Source organism: Trichosurus vulpecula, chromosome 3 (genome assembly GCF_011100635.1).
Source record: "Trichosurus vulpecula isolate mTriVul1 chromosome 3, mTriVul1.pri, whole genome shotgun sequence".
Taxonomy (NCBI): Eukaryota; Metazoa; Chordata; class Mammalia; order Diprotodontia; family Phalangeridae; genus Trichosurus; species Trichosurus vulpecula.
Genome location: NC_050575.1, coordinates 342,909,853 through 342,930,525, shown reverse-complemented (window position 1 = coordinate 342,930,525; position 20,673 = coordinate 342,909,853). Strand labels below are relative to the sequence as shown.

Sequence of the window (20,673 nt, the reverse complement as noted above, 5' to 3'; positions counted from 1 at the left end):
TTTTCAGGTCTCATACCTCCAGAGAAAAGACAAAACAATTTTCATTTCCATGTGGATGATGTCAGATAAAAAGTTGAATCAGCTGGATGTATCACTCATAAAATAAGTAATTACATAATCTTTATCATACCCAAATATTCCTGTTCTCATGGCAACATTCTTAGAAACTTGCAACATTGAGAACCAGAGACATGGTTAATATTTTCTCCCCAGTAACCATCTGAATTGTGAGTTTCCTTTGTTACTTTGCTCCTGTACAAGATAAGTCTTGGCTCATGATCAACTCCTAATGAGTATCATCCACAGGATGACTCAGGGTTGAATATGCTTAGGCAGATAGTCAGGTTTACTGCCAATTTGAAGACCACTGGAAACAAAGTAGGCAAAAATCACTCCATTCTCCTGGCTACCGGACACTCAAATCTTACTTGTGGCTCCAAGGAGCTGTAGTATGTGCAGCAGCCACACCCTGGTAAGCCACGTTGGCAGAGGGGCTAAATCAGGGTGAGAGTAATTGACAAGCCTCAAATCCATGGTGAGTTAGTGGGGGTGTCTACCCCAAGCATGTGAAGACTTCCCCAGTGGAATAGGCAGATGAGAACAATGTGTTCCAGTGACCATGAAGGTAGCTGAAATAGGACTTGTGGAATGCTTAAAGCTTAGTCAGACATCAAAGATGCCAAGGTTATCCATTGCATCCCATGCCATTGCTAGTCATCTTGACTTTTGTCTTGCCACTGGACACTTCTTGCCACTCTCTTCCATAGCTATGGAAGAGAGAATGAAGCTGACAGCTTTTTGCAATTCACTTAAATCCAATTCATACATCAGTCAAGACATCACCCCATGATGTTATTGGTCCTCTTCAAAAATGAAGGACATATAAAATTTCTTACCAAAAAATGAATAATCCTTTGACTGATTCTTTAGTTCAACAAGTCCAATTCAAAAACCATTTGCACTGCCCCATGCTAGATGTTGGCATTATAAAGACAAAAATCAGATCCCACAGTCTTTGCCCTCCAGGAGCTTACAGTTTATTTCCTTTTAAATGTATCTTACAACTTTTCTTTCTCCTTTCTCATTGCTACTACTCCAGAGGTCATCTCCAGTTGTCCTGATCTATATCTTGCCACTGGACTCATTTGGCTCCAGAGGAGAAAGTGAGGCTGGTGACTTTGCACATCCTTCCCAAATTAGATTTAGAGATTATTTAGTCCAATTTTCACATTTTACTGGGGAAGGAACTGAGTCATAAAGAGGATAAAAGACTTGCTCTGGTTCATGTGGGTCAGTTGTAGTAGAGCCTAAGAGTAGTATAAAGATAGAAAGGTAGCTTGGGAGTTGGAAAGACCCAAATTCATATCTTGTTACAGATACCTACTGGTTAGGTGACCTTGGGTAAGTCGTTGAACTACTCAGTACCTTAGGCAATAATGCAAGTTATAAATTGTTGATATGTATCAGTGAGGAAAGTTTCCATAATGGGAGTTCCTTATAGTGAAGAAAACAGAACTTGCTTTTCAAAATGGCTGGATTAATTCACAGCCTTTTCAACAGTGTACTAGAGTGCCTGTCTTTCTGAAGCCCCTCTAACAGTAGTCATTTTTATTTTTTGTCATCTTTGCCAATTTGATAGACCCAGTGGTATGTTGGAGCAGTCTCATATGTGCTCTCTTGAGTCAACTGTTAAATTTTCAGTGTGAGTATTTACACCTTGAAAGTCAGCAAATGCTACAAATCAGGACTTGATTGGTTGTTTTGTTGATTGTCTAGACTAAATTAAGTGATGGAAAAATGTTAATAATGCTGATTAAACTTATAAGTGTGTTGTACGTACCTTTTTTTAGAGAACACGTTAAACACTTATATTCCTGTCTAGGAACAGTAATTCAGTATAAAACAGTATATTCCTGTCTAGGTCCGAGGTGGAACCTCAGAGGTATTTTAATTTGCAGCCTTCTAATTAATAGTTATGTGGAATATTTCTTAAATGGTTGATAATTGTTTGGATTTTTTCCTTTGAAAAATACCTATTTAAAGTCTTTGACCATTTCTGTATTGAGGAATGACTGTCATTTTAATATTTGAATCAGTTTCTTAAATATCTTGGGTATCACAATCTCATTTTCAAGAAGATTAATAGCATGGACTCTTCCTGTTTTCTCATCTTTATTGTCCTTCCACTCCCCAACACATTCTCTCTATTCTAACCAAATAGTTATCCTCACTGTCCTATACTGGCCGTTTTCTTTCTGGCCCCTGGGTCTTTACTCATCTGCTTCATTTATATGGCATGCCTTTTTTCTCTACTACATAACTGTACCCTATCCCACCCTTCAAGGTCAGATGCAGTATTTTTTCTTCCATGAAATTTAACCATAGTGATCTCTTCTTATTCAGAATTCCTATACTAGAGTTCATACCCACATGATTTGTTACCTTTTACAATGTTTTTTTTCCCTGTATATCTCAGTGCCTGGTTCAATTTTGAGTTCAGTTTAATACTATTTAATTGATTGGCATCCAAATGATAAGATGAAAATGGGTTGTGGCCAATTTTTCCACAATGTGCTGTTATGCCTTAATCTTCCTAAATTAACCCTTTCTAGGATGGATACTTTTAGAGACCTCTAGTTTTACTCTTTGCCTCTCCCATCACCCAAAGAACCTGGCTGTGGATGTTTCCTAATACTCTTCACAATCTGGCCCTTTCCTACCTTTCCAGTCATCCTACACTTAAAACTCATACTCTATGAACCAGAGACACAAGCCTTCTTGGGGTCCCTTGCACATAATACTCTATCTCCTGACTCTGTGCCTTTTCTGTAATGACTGGAGGCAGGCAGGCCAGGTAGGAGGCAATTACAATAATCCAGAAAAGACATGACTAGTATTTGAACTAATACATTGAGAATATGAGTGACGATTATTAGTAGTATATGATCAGAACAAAGATGGCACAGTATAGGTCAGGACTCAGCTAAATTCTTCCAATACTCCCCTTCAAACAACTTTAAAAATGTCTCAAACAAAATTTTGGAGCAGCACAGCCAACAAAAGGTCAGAGGGAGACATTTTTCCAGCCTAAGACAACTTTGGAGGTTCACAGGAGAGGTCTGCAAAACCTGGCTGGGCATAGGTCCAGAGTGTGGCAAGAATACTAGTGGTGGGCCTTGGAGGTGGCCCAATAGCAGCAGCAGCAGTAGGAACTTTGGGAACTCAGCCCAGAGATGGCAAGGGGGTTGGACAACTATTCAGAAAGAGATTATAGGGGATCTTTTGCTGGCATTGGGTACGGCTGGCACCGATAGGCAATTCTATTGCCCATAAGTAGTTCTGGGTTGCAATTCCCGGATGGAGAGGAGTGCTTTTGATCAAAGAGAGCAGAGGCCTTGTTCATGGTTCCAGGGTTAAGAGGAGCACTACCTCTTGTGGCTGAAGGGGAAACAGGAGATCTTCCTAGGTAAAGACCAGAATGCAGACCAGGAGAACAGTGACCACATCTATTTAAAGATAATACTACCTTGGAAGCAGTCACAATTTGCAGACTCCAGAACTAGCTCTGAAAACTGCAGCACAAAAAAACCTGAAGCTTGGCACAGTGTCTCACCACCCCCAGGTGAGGAGAGTCCAACTTTAAGATAAAGTTCAAAGTAAAGAAATAAGCAAACAACAAAAAAATACTTGACCATAACAAGCTACTATGGTGTCAGGGAAGACCAAGACATAAACTCAGAAGAAGACAGCAGTGTGAAAATAGCTACAAGCAAAGTCTCAAAGGAAATGCTAATTGGTCCCAAGACAAGAAAGAATTCCCAAAAGAGTTAAAGGAAGAGATAAGAGTGGTAGAGGAAAAACTGGGAATAGAATGAGAATGATGCAAGAAAATTATGAAAAGAGAATTAATACCTTAGAAAAAGAGTCACAGAAAATACTGAAGATAACATCACCTTAAAAAACAAAATTGGCTTAAGGTAAAAGAGACACAGAAATTCACTGAATAAAAAAACAAAACAAAACAAAACCACACAAAAATACTTTTTTAAAAGCAAAATTGGCCAAATGGAAAAAAGTGGTATAAAAGCTCACTGAAGAAAATAATTCCTTAATAATTAGAGTTGGGCAAGTGGAAGCTAATGATTATGTGAGACTTCAAGAAACAATAAAACAAAGTCATAAGAATGAGAAAATAGAAGAAAATGTGAATTATGTTATTTGAAAAACAACTGACCTGGAAAGCATATTGAGGAGACATACTTTAAGAATTATTGGATTACCTGAAAACTAGAATAAAAAAAGAGCCTAGATATCATATATCAAGAATTTTTTTTAATTTTTGAGTATATATTTTATTTAATATTTTAGCTTTCAACATTGATTTCCACAAGATTTTGAGTTACAAATTTTCTCCCCATTTCTACCCTCCCCCCATTCCAAGATGGCATATATTCTGATTGCTTCATTCCCCAGTCAGCCCTCCCCTTTTTCTCCCCATTCCCCCCATCCTCTTTCCCCTTACTTTCTTGTAGGGCAGGATAGATTTCTATGCCCATTCCCTATGTATCTTGTTTCCCAGCTGCATGCAAAAATTTAAAAAAAAATTTTTAAAGCATCTGCTTTTAAAACTTTGAATTCCAAATTCTCTCCCCTCTTCCCTTCCCACCCACCCTCCCTAGGAAGGCAAGCAATTCAACATAGATCACACATGTATCTTTATGAAAAACACTTCCACAATGCTCATGTTGTGAAAGACTAACTATATTTCCTTCCACCCTATCCTGTCCCACTTTATTCAATTTCCTCCCTCCCTTGACCCTGTTCCTTTTCAAATGTGTTTGCTTTTGATTACTGCCTCCCCCTATCTGCCCTCCCTTCTATCATCCCCCCTTTTTATCCCCTTCCCCTTACTTTCCTGTGGGGTAAGATACCCAATTGGATCTGTATGTTATTCCTTCCTCAAGCTGAATCCGATGAGAGTAAGATTGGCTCATTCCCCCTCACCTGCTCCCCTTCCCTTCCAATAGAACTGCTTTTTCTTGCCAATTTTATGTGAGATAATCTACCCCATTCTATCTCTCCCTTTCTCCCTCTCTCAATATATTCCTCTCTCACCCCTTAAATTTATTTCATTTTTTTAGACATCATCCCTTCATATTCAACTTATCCTGTGCCCTCTGTCTATATTCCTTTGAACTCCCCTAATACTCTCATGAATTACACACATCATCTTTCCATGTAGGAATATAAACATAACAGTTCAACTTTAGTAAGTCTCGTATGAATTTTCTTTCTTGTTTACCTTTTTATGCTTCTCTTGATTCTTGTATTTGAAAGTCACATTTTCTATTCAGCTCTGGTCTTTTCATTGAGAAAGCTTGAAAGTCCTGTATTTTATTGAAAATCCATATTTTGTCTTGGAGCATGATACTCAGTTTTGCTGAGTAGGTGATTCTTGGTTTTAATCCTAGTTCCTTTGACCTCCAGAATATCATATTCCAAGCTCTTCAGTCCCTCAATGTAGAAGCTGCTAGATCTTGTGTTGTCCTGATTGTGTTTCCACAATATTCAAATGGTTTCTTTCTGGCCGCTTGTATTATTTTCTCCTTGACCTGGAAACTCTGGAATTTGGAGACAGTGTTCCTAGGAGTTTTCTTTTTGGGATCTTTTGCAAGAAGTTATTGGTGGATTCTTTCAATTTCTATTTTACCCTCTGGTTCAAGAGTTTTCCTTGATAATTTCTTGAAAGATGATATCTAGGCTCTTTTTTGATCATGGCTTTCAAGTAGTCCAATAATTTTTAAATTATCTCTCCTGGATCTATTCTCCAGGTCAGTGGTTTTTCCAATGAGATATTTCACATCATCTTCCATTTTTTCATTCCTTTGGTTCTGTTTTATAATATCTTGGTTTCTCATAAAGTCACTAGCTTCCACTTGCTCCAAATTAATTTTTAAGGTGGTATTTTCTTTAGTGGTCTTTTGGACCTCCTTTTCCATTTGGCTAATTCTGCCTTTCAAGGCATTCTTCTCCTCATTGGCTTTTTGGAGCTCTTTTGCCATTTGGGTTAGTCTCTTCTTTAAGGTGTTATTTTCTTCAATATTTTTTGGGTCTCCTTTAGCAAGTCATTGACTTGTTTTTCGTGGTTTTCTTGCATCACTCTCATTTCTCTTCCCAATTTTTCCTCTACTTCTCTTACTTGCTTTTCCAAATGCTATTTGAGCTATTCCATGGCCTGAGCCCAATTCATATCTTTCTTAGAAGCTTTTGATGTAGGCTCTTTGACTTTGTTGACTTCTTCTGGCTGTATGATTTGATCTTCTTTGTCACCAAAAAAGGAATCTAGAGTTTGAGTTTGAGTCTGAGTTTGTTTTTACTACCTCTTCATGTTCCCAGACAACTGCTTGAGCCTTGAGCTTTTTGTCAGGAAATGACTGCTTGTAGAGTAGCCAAGCTTTAGGGTCCAAGCACTGCTGTTTTCAGAGCTACTTCTACTCCACCGTCACCCCAGGCTCTGTCACAGCAGCTCTCCTCCTCCCCCAAGAACTGCCAACCAGGACCTCAATTCAGATCCAAGCAGGACACAGCAAGAGAATCTGCCTTTGTGCCCACAAAGCGCTCCTTGCACTCTTTGCATTCCTGCTCTGCTGGAATCTGGTGACCCTAGTCTAATTAGATCACCTGGTGATTGCTAAGATTCCTCTTAGTTATGATATTCTATTTGTCTGTATAACTGGGATTGAAAATAAACCTGGAAAAATCTGTTCATGAAGTTCAATCAGACCGATGTAATCTTTTGGCTCAAATGAATTTCTTGACTAGTTTGGGGGTGAAAGCAGGTCATCAGGCAGTTTACTCCCTAGTATGCTTAACTGGATGGTTGACAATGAATGAATGAATGAATGAATAAATGAATAAATAAATGAATGGCTACTTACCTGTCTGACTCTGGCATAAAACAAAGAAATAATTATGAGTGCAAAATGAAGAATCCGAAATGACTTCAGGAACTTACCCAATGAAAAACAATAGAAGGAGAGAGGAGAAACCCTGCTTAGCAAATCATTCACTTTTTGTTGTTGTTGGTATGGGAAAGCTCTAGGTGTTAGCTTTGTTCCCTGAACCAAAAGAAGCAGGTCTTAGGCAGAGTGCAGTAGTGAGGGGTAGGAGGAAATTTCTAACTAGGCTCTTCATACAAGAGGAGTGTGTCCCTCCCCCAACACGCATGCAGACACATGTGCCTCCCCCACCCACGCAGAAGTACAGAGCAAGCAACCACAGAGCCATCACTCAAATAAGGCAGATGGAATCATTGCCATTATCAAAAAATGCATGGTGCTGGGAAGGTCTCAGAGCTGCCATCTGGACTGGAAGTTAGTTATTGGTGTGGGTGGGGATGCTCAGGTTGTATCTGCAAAAAGGTTACTAAGGTGCAAATACCATCTATTGAGTGGAGAAGAGCAAAATCCAGCTGGCTGCGAATTGTAGCTATGGGATGCAAAAGCAAGAGAATATTGTGTGAACCTTATTTACAGATCAATAGATAATCTTTTCTGCACAAAAGGTCTGTTGGAGTAAGGCAGAGCAGTAAAGAAGGAAATGTTACCTGTAAACACAACATTTTTTTTAATCCCACCCAGATGAACCCTTTTATGTTTGTTCCTTCTGTTTGTCGCATTTCTTTATTCATGAGTTTTGAAAAAGCACTTCAGATTTCTCAGTGATCTGTGGAATGCGTAGATGAACAGCCCTGATTTCTGCCTTTCTTTAGTTCTAAGCTATCAAATGATCGGCATGAAATGGAATCAGAGATGAGAATTCTGGCACAACATTTTTAAGTAAAGAAGTGCACCCTAATTAGGAGACTGAAATAAAATATTGCCTTGCCCTTAAGTTCTGTAATTTCCTGTTATAGGACTGGGATCATAAACATTTATCCTGCATTCCAGAAGCCCGATCCTACCCTACTGCCCTTCTGCCTTGTCTACTTTGTATTTTTCTTTGTCTCCGAGGAAGTAATACATCATCCCAAAGGACTGGACTTGTGAAACCTTAGCTATTGATTATATGAGGCTAATGATACTTACTACTTCAGCAGGGACAGAGCAAGAGGAGATTAAAGTTTAATTGACTATCATTTTCATAATTGTTCCTTAAATTTAGGAGCTATTTAAACGTCAGCATTTTGCCACCTGGAAAAATATTTGAAAGGATTGCCATAGGTGACTCTGGTATCCAATGGCAATATGACCGTAGGGAAGACTAGAGAAAAGCCAAGGCCTGGGGAGGGAGTTTTCAGGGCCTGGGGATACTTACCACCTCATTTCTGGAGCTATAGATGGTCTGTGATTTTTAGTGGTACGAGGAAAGTTCTCCCTGCCTTGCCTCCCCAACTACTTCTGTGGGCTTACTGATGCTTGAAATGCCTTTAATAGGGAACTGTTCTTTCATTCCACAGATATAGGATTTATGCAAATATCTTTGGAAGAGGTAATGACCACAGCCATTAATACCATATTCTGAGTTTAGTAGAAGGAAGGAGTGAGTACTTGTAATAATATTATTACTGTTGCATAATTATTCTACATGAAGGTGGAGGGCGTTAGAAGAATGGGGAGTGGGAATGACACAGAAAGAAGTTGAGGACATCAAAGAAACACCATCAACTGCACCATTCTGCTAAACTTGTCCAGAGCTAAACTTATTACTTTATCACCACCGAGCTCTTTTTCCTCGATGTTAACACTTCTTTAGAGCTCCAACCATGTCTCAGCCGCTTGCTACAGTATGTCCCTCCCCAGACTCTCTAAGGGTAGGAAAAGGGTGTGAGTCTTCTTTCAATGTTGTCAGCACTGGGTACCCCCTAAAAATTTAGTAGATTAGATTTAGCTACTCTTTCCATTGCAAGACCAATTTTGCAAAGGCTTCTTGCCCCTTTCATCTCATACTTTTCCTTCTCTTTTTCTCCATCCCTTCACTACTGCTAGGTAACCTCATCATGAACCAGGAAGCAGCTACTTGGCTATTGTCCCCATCTACAATGGAACGGCTGAGATTGCCCCAGTGTACCCAGCTCTAGTATTTATAAGATGATTTATTCTGGTCTCTTAAATCCCAGGGCTATCATGTTTCCCTTCAGTTATCTTTTAAGAGACACTTTCATATCATTTATTTGTGCAGTGTCCTAGCAAAAGTATGGAGTTTGGGCACTGGTCACAACATCTTGGACAAGCCAAAAATTCCTTAGCCACCTGCAGAGCTCAAAAGTACCTAGTAATCTCCCCCATGCTTCCTTCTCCATCACCACTGGAAGACCTATGTTGCCAGCTTTCCAGACCTTTCCCTTTGTTAGTCAATCAATGAGGTAATGCAACTAATAATGGTTGTTTATGGTATTACACAGAGTACAAGCACCAGATATTAAGTATTTATTAAGTACCCACTATGTTCATAGCACTGTATAAGGGCATTTAGGGAATACAAGAGATGGTTGATTCTGATGCCTCATATGTACCTTCTCTTGCTTCTGAGACATTTAAAAATTCTTAGTCTCCTTCAAGGTTCAGTTGAGGTACAACCTACACAAGGCAGTTCCTCCTCCTCCTAAGTATTAACATTCTCTAACATAAATTATTTTGTATTTGCTTATTTGTGGTCCATAGTGTACCCTCCAGCAGAATGGAAACTCAATGAGTGAAGAACCTATTTTCTTTTCTTATTCAGACACCTAATACAACCCCTAAACATTGTAATTAATAGCTCTTTAGTGATTTAAATTGAATTGAATTTTTTTTCTGAATGTTCCTGGCAACCGTCCCTACTTTTCAACTTTTATTGCTACCAATCTAGTTAAAGCCTCCATTACCTCTTAGTGGGACTACTATAATAGCCTCCTAACTAGTTTCTTTGAAATGATCCTGACCAATTATTTGTGGTGACAAAGTTGTGTGATAGTAGGGAGGATGCTAATGTGTCAATGGTGTTGTCTGCTTCTGAAATTTTGTATGATCCAATGTATTCTTTGTCATCTGTCCCTGGGAGGGAGGCCTATAAGTAAGCAGTCTAGGGTCAGAAGTGCCATGGTTGTGCCTGGCTTGGGAAATTTCAACAACAAAGATACTTACCTAGGCTCTTATACTCTGAACTTAAGGATAGAGAAGCGGACTCTGGAGGGCTAAGATATAGCAGCTTGACTTTGGTGGTCCACAGCCAAGATAATTGGAACTAAGTTAATATCAAGATGATGACCAGATAAAAACTCAGACAGGAAATAATCTAAGAAAAGTAGTCCTAGTGTTTTGTAGTTGGTATACAGGACCAAGATTAAAACATAAAAAGCCTTGTAACACAGGAAGCTTTTACCCTTTCCATCTGTATTGCCTAATTCCCCACTCCAGTAGGTTTCTATCATAATTCTCTATAGGAAAACTTCTTTAAAAAATCTAAAATATTGGTGTGCTGATGCCTGAGAAGAGAAGAGAGGGAACAGGAAAGAGGCAAACCTACAAACCATAACACCAAATGAGTGCTGAGTGGTAGAGAATCTAGTAAAGTTTTGGGAAATGGTAGTGCTTGCTTGGAACCAGAAATATCACTAGTAGGTATATACCCCAACGAGATCAAAGGGAGAGGAAAAGGAGCCATATGTCCCAAAATGTTTATAGCAGCTGTTTTTATAGTAGCACAGAACTGGAAACTAATGGGGTAGCCATGAGTTCGGGAATGTCTGGACAAATTATGGTATACGAATATAATGGGATACTATTGTGATGTAAGAAACACCACAGGGGATAGTTTTAGAGAAGCCTGGGGAGACTTGTATGAACTGATACAGAGTAAAATGTGCTCATTTTATAGGAGCACAGGAGAATAGTTTATACAAGTAAAAATAACATTGTATAGACAACTCTGAAAAGATTTAAGAATACTTATTACTATAATGACCAACCTTGATTCTAATATGGTGAAACATGCTACTCAGAGAAGTAGTGGATTGGGGGTACATACAGAGATGTATCTTTTTTGAACATAGCCAAAGCAAGAATTTGTTTTACTTGAGTATAAATATTTGTTACAAAGATTTTGTTTTATTTTCTTTTGTTTTACTCAGTGGAAGTTGGAAGGTGGGAAAGAAAGAATATGGATTTTTGTTAATTAAAAAGATAGCAATAACAAATAAATGGTGCCAATGAAAACCCTGTACAAGGACTAGCCGTATAGGTGCTGAGCTGTCTTATATAAAAATGAAACACTATTTTGAGACTAAGGGATATCAAGGGTACCCTCCCTTGGTACCCTGTGATGCACCGTGATGCCCCTCACTGGTCTTCCTGTTTTTAATCATTTTTTCAATTCATCCTTCATACCACTGAGTTTTATTCTTTAATTCAGCTTTCTTATCCCATTACTTCTTTGCATCTGTTGAATTCCCAACCAGCATTTAATGATCAAATAAATACATAGTAGAATGAACAATGGATTTGCAGTTGGAAGTCCTGAGTTCAAGTTGCAGTTTTACAAATTACCAATGACCCAGGATAAGTCACATTGCCTCTCTAGATCTCACTTTTCCTCATTTAAAACAAAGAAGAAAAACGGGAGCTTAGACCTGATAATCTCTAAGGTGTTTGTTTACCACTGCTAAAATATATGTTCTAAAACAGGACTTTCTCTATGATCTTTCCCTTCCCTGATTCCCCTATTGGTAACTACCTGCTTCCCACTATCTCCTCCCACCCCATGTACTCAGTTTCACACCTCTCAAAATGCACTTATCTATCACAGATAAATAAAACTTTTATTAAATGCTTACTGTGTTCTAGGCACTGTGCTAAGCATTGGTTATATACATAAAAAGCAAAGAAGGTAGTCTTACCCTCAAGCAGATTGCATTCTAAAGTTAATAAAATCAATCATTATATCAGACCAGTAATCAACAAGCACCTACTATGTTTTAGCCACTGTATTAGGCAATGGGAATATAAATACCAACATGAGAAAGTACCTTTCCTCAAAGAAATTACAATCCATTGGCAGGCAAAATGAAGGAAAAATAGGAAGTTATCATTAATGTATGGGAAGCTAGGTGGCATGGTGGGTAGAGTTCTGGGGCTGGAGTCAGGAAGACCTAGGTTCAAATCTGGCCTCAGACGCTTACTAGCTGTATGACCTTAGGTAAATCACTTAACCCTATTTACCCCAGTTTCCTCATCTGTCAAATGAGCTGGAGAAGGTAATGACCAACTACTCACTCCAGTATCTTTGCCAAGAAAACCCCAAAGGGTCCATGAAAAGTCAGATATGACTGAACATGACTAAACAACAACATTAATGATTCTAAGGTAGTGAATCTAGTTGGTTGGAAGAATAATTGTATCTTCATAAGAAATACTAAAACTTAGAGTAGGAATATAAGGTTTTTAGGGAAAGATAATAAATTTATTTTTTGAAATATGCGGTAGACATCCAGGTGCAGATGTCTACCATGCTGCTGGTAAGATGGAGCTAGTTTATGTTTTTTTCTTTTTTTATTTCCCTACTAGACATTAGGGTCTTAGCTAACCCTGTTTTTCTTGTAGATGCCAGATGACTCCTGTGATGCACTGTGTATATAGTACTTTATACCTTAATACTAGTCAAAAGAATGATTGAATTCTGTTTTAAGACTTATGCCCTCAGGCCCAGTTTCAAGAGTGAAGATTGGTATTAGCCCAGGGTTTATGTTCATATCTAGGCACTGCAACTCAGGATGACAGAAGCTTGGGAGCTGAATAAATGTGCCCCAATTTGCTCTTACCTAATGAGCAGGCAGTTTGATGAGAGAGCAAGCACAGTGACTTTGCTGATGGGAACAGGGCCAGGGTGGGACATGCATTAATACATCTCTTTCCTGAAATACAGGGCTATTATTGAAGAAAATAAAATGCAGTGAGTGCATTAAATATGTATATGTGGGTACATATATGTATGTATACATATATATATATATGTATACATACACATTTATATACTTTCAGAATAAGGCAGAAAGAATTCTTGGGGTCAAGGTTGAATAGTAAAAGCTACTGGAATCTATCTGACTAAGACTTGTAAGATGCATCTCATTAACACCAAATTATAGCAGAGTCCCTGTGGAGCCGCATGTGACAGTCCCATTAATGCAAATGGCATTCATTATGATGACTGTTGTTTCAAGTGAAAGTAAAAGGAAATCATATTAGAGGGAATTACTCATTAAACTGCAGAGCTTAAATAAAACCCATTGCTAAGTAGGCCACCCGGGTGGAGTACAGGGTTACCAAGGTTGGCTGCTGCTGTCCTTGTTAGACTTGGACTGGTCTGACTTGGTTATAGGGAGGGAGTTGGGGATAAGGTAAAAATGTCTTACAGGTATCGGAGGCTTGGGAGATTCCAGAAGGCCTCAGGGTCAATGAGCACCAGGTTGTTGGCTTTTTCAATTCTTCTGTCAAAGAGAAATGAACATTGAAGAGAATTTCTTCATCATTTCTTCATCATTTCATATTTTTTAAAATAAACTCTGAGGCTATCTGATAGCTTGGAAAACTGCAAACTTTTTGTTGCTAAAGTGGCCTCAGTAAGACATGGCTTATTTGCTCATTCATTCATTCATTCCTTTATTCACAAGCATTTCTTTATGAAGTGCATTGTGCTCAGTTTATATAGAGACCATGATTTATCTCTTTGTGCTAAGGAGGTAAAATAAGCTAATTACAGCCTCTATTCTACCTGACTCAAACCACAGAGGACGTAGAAGACAGAGCTGGGGGAGGAGTGTGTAAGAGGTGCTAACCAGAGCACCAGCTTTGCTGATAATATTCACCCCCAGAGAACAGGCAAAGGAAGAAGGAGTGAAGAAGAAGAGGGAGATGGTGAGAGAGAAGGGGAGAGAGTGGAAAGAAAGGAAGGGAGAACAGAGGGAAAAGAGAACAATGAAAAGGAAGACAGAAATGTTGAGAAAGAAAGAATAAAGAGAATGAAGAGATGGCGGGGAAGGGAAGAGCAGAGGATAAAAGTCTTGGCCCTTTTATTTTTAAACCTGGAAATTGTTCAGCAACAAAATCCCTCAACAAACCTCCATTAGACAATATTTTCTACTCACCTTGGACAGAGGCTGCTATTTTTTTTTTCATAAAAAACCCCATCAGCTTTTACTCCCTTGTTAACCTGGTCTTTGTCCTGATCACCAGCTCAGAGGAGAAAATGTCCAACGCCCCACAGAAAACGATTGTCATATCCCCTACTCACTGGATCAATGTATATTTACACTGATATTCTGTTAATTACTTTCTCCTTGTTTCATTAGTTTTTATGTTGCAATTACCTGTGGCTGCACAGAACCCCAGACCAGGCAATTAATCATTTCAAGCACAACAGGCATGCTATCCCGGAGGGAAGCGGGGGTGATGGCAGCACTAGGAGATGAAAGAGTGGTTCCTGTAATTGGCAAGCCCACTGAACCTTAGATAGGGTGGAAGCTCCTCTGAGTCAGCAGTGGGATGAGCTCCTCTCTAGTTTCCTGTCCACATTTCCTGTTAGAGTCATATACCTACTAGCAGTAAGGGAGAGATCGTAACCTTAGAAGAGAAAAGAGCCTGAGAGTATTTGGAGAAAGGAAAGAGGGAATGAGGGGAGAGGAACAATGACAAAGGTCAAGTACAAAGGGAAACAAATCATAGATTCTTGACTTTTAGCCCATTGTTTTTCTTTTTTCTTTTTTTCCCCCCACATATATTTATTTTTAATTTATTGAATCGAACAAGCATTTTCCCTTTAGATTACACTGCCTAGTTTGCATTTCTATTCTGGGTCTTGGTCATAACTGATTGATAAGGGAAAACTAGGTGTTCCTGTATGTGGACAATGACATTCTGATAGCAGCCAGATCCAGAACACTACAGGTCCCTCTCAATGATATCCATGGACACTTAAAAATGTTGGCCTAGAAATCCACACGGGAAAAACTAAGTGAATGACAATTAGTTGGAAGGCTAGCCCATTGAGTTAGCTTATCAGTATATATATCTGGGACAGACCCTGCAAGTAAACAACAAACTTAGCCCAGAATAGGCTAGGAGGAAGAGAGTAGATTGGGCAGAATTTGGGGAAATCTAAAAGTATTTTCACTGATTTTATGTTGCTCACTCTTAGAACAACAACAAATCACTTATCACCAATTTTCCTCTGGTGATTCCATATGGTTGAAATCACAATCTCAGAAGAATTCAAATTGGAGTGACACAAAGAGCAACATGTGAGTACAATAAGACAAAAACAGAATACTCACAGATTTGGATGCAAAAAGTGGTACAAAAGAAGTCCTCAAGAGCATGGATAAGCATAGAGGCAGCTACAGGTGGCCCATGTCATAGAGCATGGGACCTACAGTCAGAAAGACCTGAATTCAAAGCTGACTTCAGACACTAATTAGCTGTGTGACTCTGGACAAGTCACTTAACCTTTGATTGCCACAGTTTCCTCATCTGTAAAAGCGGGTAATAATTGTACCTATCTCCCAGGGTTGTTGTGAGAATCAAGTGAGATAATATATGTAAAGTGCTTAGCACAGAACCTGGCACATAGAAGGACCTATGTGAATATTAGCAGTTGTTATTATTATTAATGACCAGAAAGAGAGAACAAGAGATAACAGAATAATCCAAGTGCTGCCCACTCTGTCCTCAGAATATTAAAACACCTAGAAGAAGGCCTGGAGGAGTTTGGGTAGATCCTCTGAGAAGGATTTGTGGAAGACATAGGCAAGACTCACATAGGATATGAAAGTAGAAATGGGTTATGTTCTCTACCTCCAATTGGAAATTCCAATGCTGATTAAATCAGGGACAAATCAAAGTAAAATATAAAGGAGGAATTTTTAAAAAGTTAGCTGGTTTTTGTCAGAAATACCTCTCCCTCAGTACCTGTCTCTCCATCTTCTTGATTTTTCTTCCCTTCTTATTCTCTTCCTTTTTCCTTTTCTTTCCTACTCTACCAGGGAGAAATTGTCAGGACCAGAACAGTTTGAAATGTTGTGTTATTGGGGATGTCTACTTCTTGTATAAGGAGACATTTTTGATGCCAGAAAAGCAAAAAAGGGAAAAAACCTCTTCTTTAAACCTTAATCAGGTTCCTCCTAGGCATACTTTATGCATAAAATAAAGTGTTCTATTCCTCTTCACTTTTTTTTTCTGAGGAGAGGATTCCAGTGGAGTATGGTGGCTGCTATCACCCTTTCACCACATAATCACCCCATCTTTGTTCCTTATCATAGAATTGTCTGATGACATCTTTTACTCCTGCTCTTCAAAGTTCCTTTTTAGTTATATTTCAATAGTCAATCAACAAACATTTATTTAGCACCTACTGTGTACCAGGCACCATGTTAGGCAGCTTGCTCATACCTACCATGTACATCTCTATTCACCTCTGTGTGACATTCATTTTTAATTCTTCAGTGATCATTATATTCCATGTCTCATTACCATTCAGTAATACCAGTACAATGTTGGGGTATCAAGAAGATGGTTCTTTACTTTCATGGGATATTTGGTATCATTAAAGAAGTTTTGTAATGAATCAAAGGCAATCCAATCCACTCTTCTCTTGTGCAACTCTGAACTTCTCTCATTGTTCACCTGTACTGTCTTCTGCAGATATGCATGTTGATGGACAAGCTCTACATGTTGTCTATCTATATGCATGTTGTATTCTTCAACAAGAAGAGACATTCTTCATCTACTTGATCTTTCCTGTGTGGATGGTCAGGCTAAAATCTTTTGAGTGATTGCAGATCTTTTCCATGAGGAGCTTCAGTGTTCTGGGGCTTGATTAAGGCAGAACAATTTCATCCATGAACAGAAGCTTCTGAAAGACCTTGCCATCCATGGGGAATCTGTTTTCAACTTTGCTCTAGATCTCCTCTGTTATAAATGTGTTATGAACATATTTGATGACCATATATTTCTATGTATATATCCATGTATAAAGTCTAATATTTATGATCATAGAGTTGTTGCACAGAGATGTTTCTGTTATTATATCCCCCAAGGAATCTTGAATGATTTTAATGTAGAGATGGGAAACATCTTACTGAAAAAGGAGCCTGTAAGGCAGTAATTTTTTCTATTGAATCAAACACTTTTTCATAATAGACAGACAATAAGCTAAGCAGAGTCTTTGATTCTCTATATCTTTAATTTAGCTATGAAATGGTAAAGTTGTGATCCATTGTTGAACATCCCTCTCAAATGTCAATTCTCTATTCCTTCAAAAAGATGTCCTCCATTCATGTCTAGATAAATCTCATGAAGATTTTGTATAAATGGAACAGTAGACATCTAGGTAGGTAGATATTTATGTTTCATTTTTGCTTCCACTCTTTTTTTAAAAATATTAATGTCTGAGCTCCCCCCGCACAACTTTAGTGGATTCCCTTCCTTGAAATACTTTGAATATTAGCCCCTCAACACCTTTAAAGTGATGTTACTTCCTGCACCAATTGCCTCTCTCTCTCTCTTAGTTTCAATTTGACTTTTTCCATCTTTGTCATTTTTACCTCCCCTTGTAAGCACTTCATGGACTGTTAGTGTCTAAGTATGGCTGGTGCAAGTCTACTACCTGCTGATGGAGAAAAGTTCGTTATTATAAATATATAATATATGTATACATATAACATATACATGTATGTACATGTATATATACACACATATAGATATATTTACAAATATTTTCCATTTTTCTTTTGTTTGTTGTCCTTTTTAATTTTTGTCCTTAATGACCTTTGAAATGGCTATGCTTAGTTGGATGTCTTACCAAGTTTTCTTTAAGATGGTTTTTACCATCCAGTGCTTCTCTCTGCCTTATTTAATGATGGTGTTCATATTCATCAGAATTCTTTGTAAGATTTTTACAAACTATTTCAGAGTCTAATCTGGTATTGCATTTGGCAGTCATCTGTCTGTTTGGCAACTAAGCCAGATAATTGCTTACTAGCATACTATCTGGACTCTTGTTTGTTGCTGTGGGCAGTTAATTTACATTGGTTAAATGTCTTCATAAAAACATTATAGTTTGTACTTACGTCATTCCTATTGTCCATTTACTATTTTGAATTGTCAGTTATTCAATTAAATAGTTTAGGATTGAATTGTTTCGGTTGTAGGGAATATGTTTTTCTCATTATTATTCTTTCTTGCTTTATACCAAATCTGGTCTTAGCCTTAACAAGTGAGTGTTCTGACTACACAGAAAGCTGATTCATGGATTACCCCCACATCAGAAACAGGTCTTTTTCTGCTTATTAAAATTAATCTATTTCTTTTTTATTCTTTTGCAATTTTATTTGGTAATTGCCATGACCAGAAAATACCAATTCTTTTCTCAAGCCCTTTTTTTCAAACTTCATTTTACAGTGTTTTTCCTCCCATTCTCACTTTTTCTGCCTTTGAATTAAAGTCATCAAGCATCAAAATGTACTTTGATTTAGTTTGGGGGATTTCATCAAGTTCTTCATAGAATTTCTCTGTATCTTCATCCTTGCAACCAAACTCGGTTTAGACTTGCAATGGTGGGGAACCAACGGCCTTGAGGCCACATGTGGCCCTCTAGGTCCTCAATGCAGCCCTTTGACTGCATCCAAACTTCACAGAACAAATCCCCCTAATAAAAGAATTTGTTTTGTGAAACTTGGATTCAGTCCAAAGGCTGCACTCAGGGACATAGAAGGCCACATGTGGCCTTGAGGCCACAGGTTCTCCACTGCTGACTGCTTCGATTATTTTCATGGTGGTCTTTAGGCAAATATTAATACTAGTACTGCAGTATGAGATGATACAGTATTCCTTGAAATAATGTTTTTGTTACCTTTTGGCACATGACAAAACTCACTTTGCCAACTCCTCTTTTGCTTCTCTTGAAGTACCTGTGAGCCAGCCTTTAATTTAGCAGAATGTGTGAGGGTTGGGGGCAGCTAGTGGAGATTGGAATGGTGCAGAGCAAGTAGATGTACAAATTGCCCTTACTATTTAGAGTAATAAGTAGACACCATTCTTCTTACTTACATTTCATGTAACTTTGGTAAGTTGGAGAACACGTCAGCTTCTATTACTTCCAAAGCATCATTTTGAGAGATCTCTCTGCAGACAAAAAGACGCTTGATTAAGTTAAATTTAATAAATCTTCATTAAAAATCTGTTAGATACCTACCTCTGTACTTTGTATTTTGGGAGGAATACATAGGCATAAAAGACGTAGTTCCTGTCCCTAAGAAACTTACAGTTCAGGTAGAGAGATGAGACATGGAAGTAACGCGATGCCTCATTGTGTGGGAGGCACAATTAGAAAGTAATTCTAAGCAGTATATAAGCAAATGAAAGATCAAAGAATCACCGAATCTTAGATATGGAAAGAATATTAGCTAGTATCTAGTCTGGCCCTATATTTTTATAAATTAGGAAACTGAGACCCAGAGAGGTAAAGTGAACTATCGAAGATCACAAAGCTGCTTAGTAACAGAGCCAGACCTAGAGTCCAAGGCTTAGAATTCTCAAGCCAGGAATCTTTTCTGTAGCACAGAGGAATCTATTATGGACAACTTTTTAGAGATGTGTTTTTGATCTGAGCTTTGAAGGGTGAGTAGGATTTGGACATAAAAGATGGGGATGATATTTCAGGCAGAAGGAAGAGCATGAACAACACAAGAAAGCAGGGATTACTGTGGTATCTGTTTCAGGGTGAAGGGAGAGGAAGCCATAGAAGATAATATTTGAACTGGACTAAAGACATTATTATGAAATATTGGGGACAGTTAAATAGACAAGTAGATAAGAGAAGAAATCAATGTGGGGATTGGAGCCTGCCCTCCTCATCATGACCAGCAATTCCTGACCAACTCTTACCAACAGGCAGAAAGGCACAGGAATTGAAGGAATGGCAGCACCTCCCAGACCAGCGGTTCTGCCTCTATCCTAGCCCTCACATCTGGGGGAGCAACTCCTTTGGAGAAGACACTAGCCATCCCCAGCAACTGCCAACTACCTGATATTCACAGGGTAGGTGAGCCAGCCTAGATGAAGTAACAAGGAGAGATAAGAGGTAGCACATGCCATCTAACCACCACCACCATCTTGATCACTATCTTCCCTTAGATCTTGATGGAGACAGCCTAAGACCCTGAACCCAAGAGCTTTGTAAATACCAATCTAGTGTCTTCAACAATTTTGAGAAGTAGTTACTGTGGAGATACAGCCTAGAAACTGCTCCCGAAGGTGCTGCAACCATAGCTCCTGAAGGCTCAACAAAGAAAAGTCTTTCCAAAAGGTCCTTAGCTCTATTAAAAGTTCAACATCAGAAACCTATACCATTTTTTCCAGTGGAAATTATTTTATAGAAGAGGGATTACCATCTACTTTGCCACTGTACCCAAAGGATAATGGGACCTTTCCATCCGACTTTTAGCTGAGACCTCCTGTGTTATCTCTACTATTGGAATGTCAACTCTTTGCGAGTAGGGTCTATCTTATTTTTCCTATTTGTGTCCCCATTGTTTAGCACAGTGCTTTGCACTAATACATGCTTAATAAATGCTTCATTTGTTCATTCATTGATGTAATTTATTTTATTTGCTTCTAGTATTCTGATTACAATTATAAACTATAC

General features: G+C 38.5%; 1 protein-coding gene across 2 annotated transcripts in view; it reads right to left on the bottom strand.

Annotated features, from left to right (window-relative positions):
• Positions 1-20,673, bottom strand: part of FSHR (follicle stimulating hormone receptor) — a 243,982-nt gene that overhangs the window by 68,035 nt on the left and 155,274 nt on the right. For both annotated transcript variants that reach the window (XM_036752372.1, XM_036752371.1), the window contains exons 3-4: positions 19,077-19,151; positions 13,388-13,462 (exon numbers count right to left, since the gene is read on the bottom strand). In XM_036752372.1, coding sequence (XP_036608267.1) covers positions 13,388-13,462; positions 19,077-19,151 — 150 coding nt within the window. The remainder of the gene's footprint in view (positions 1-13,387; positions 13,463-19,076; positions 19,152-20,673) is intronic.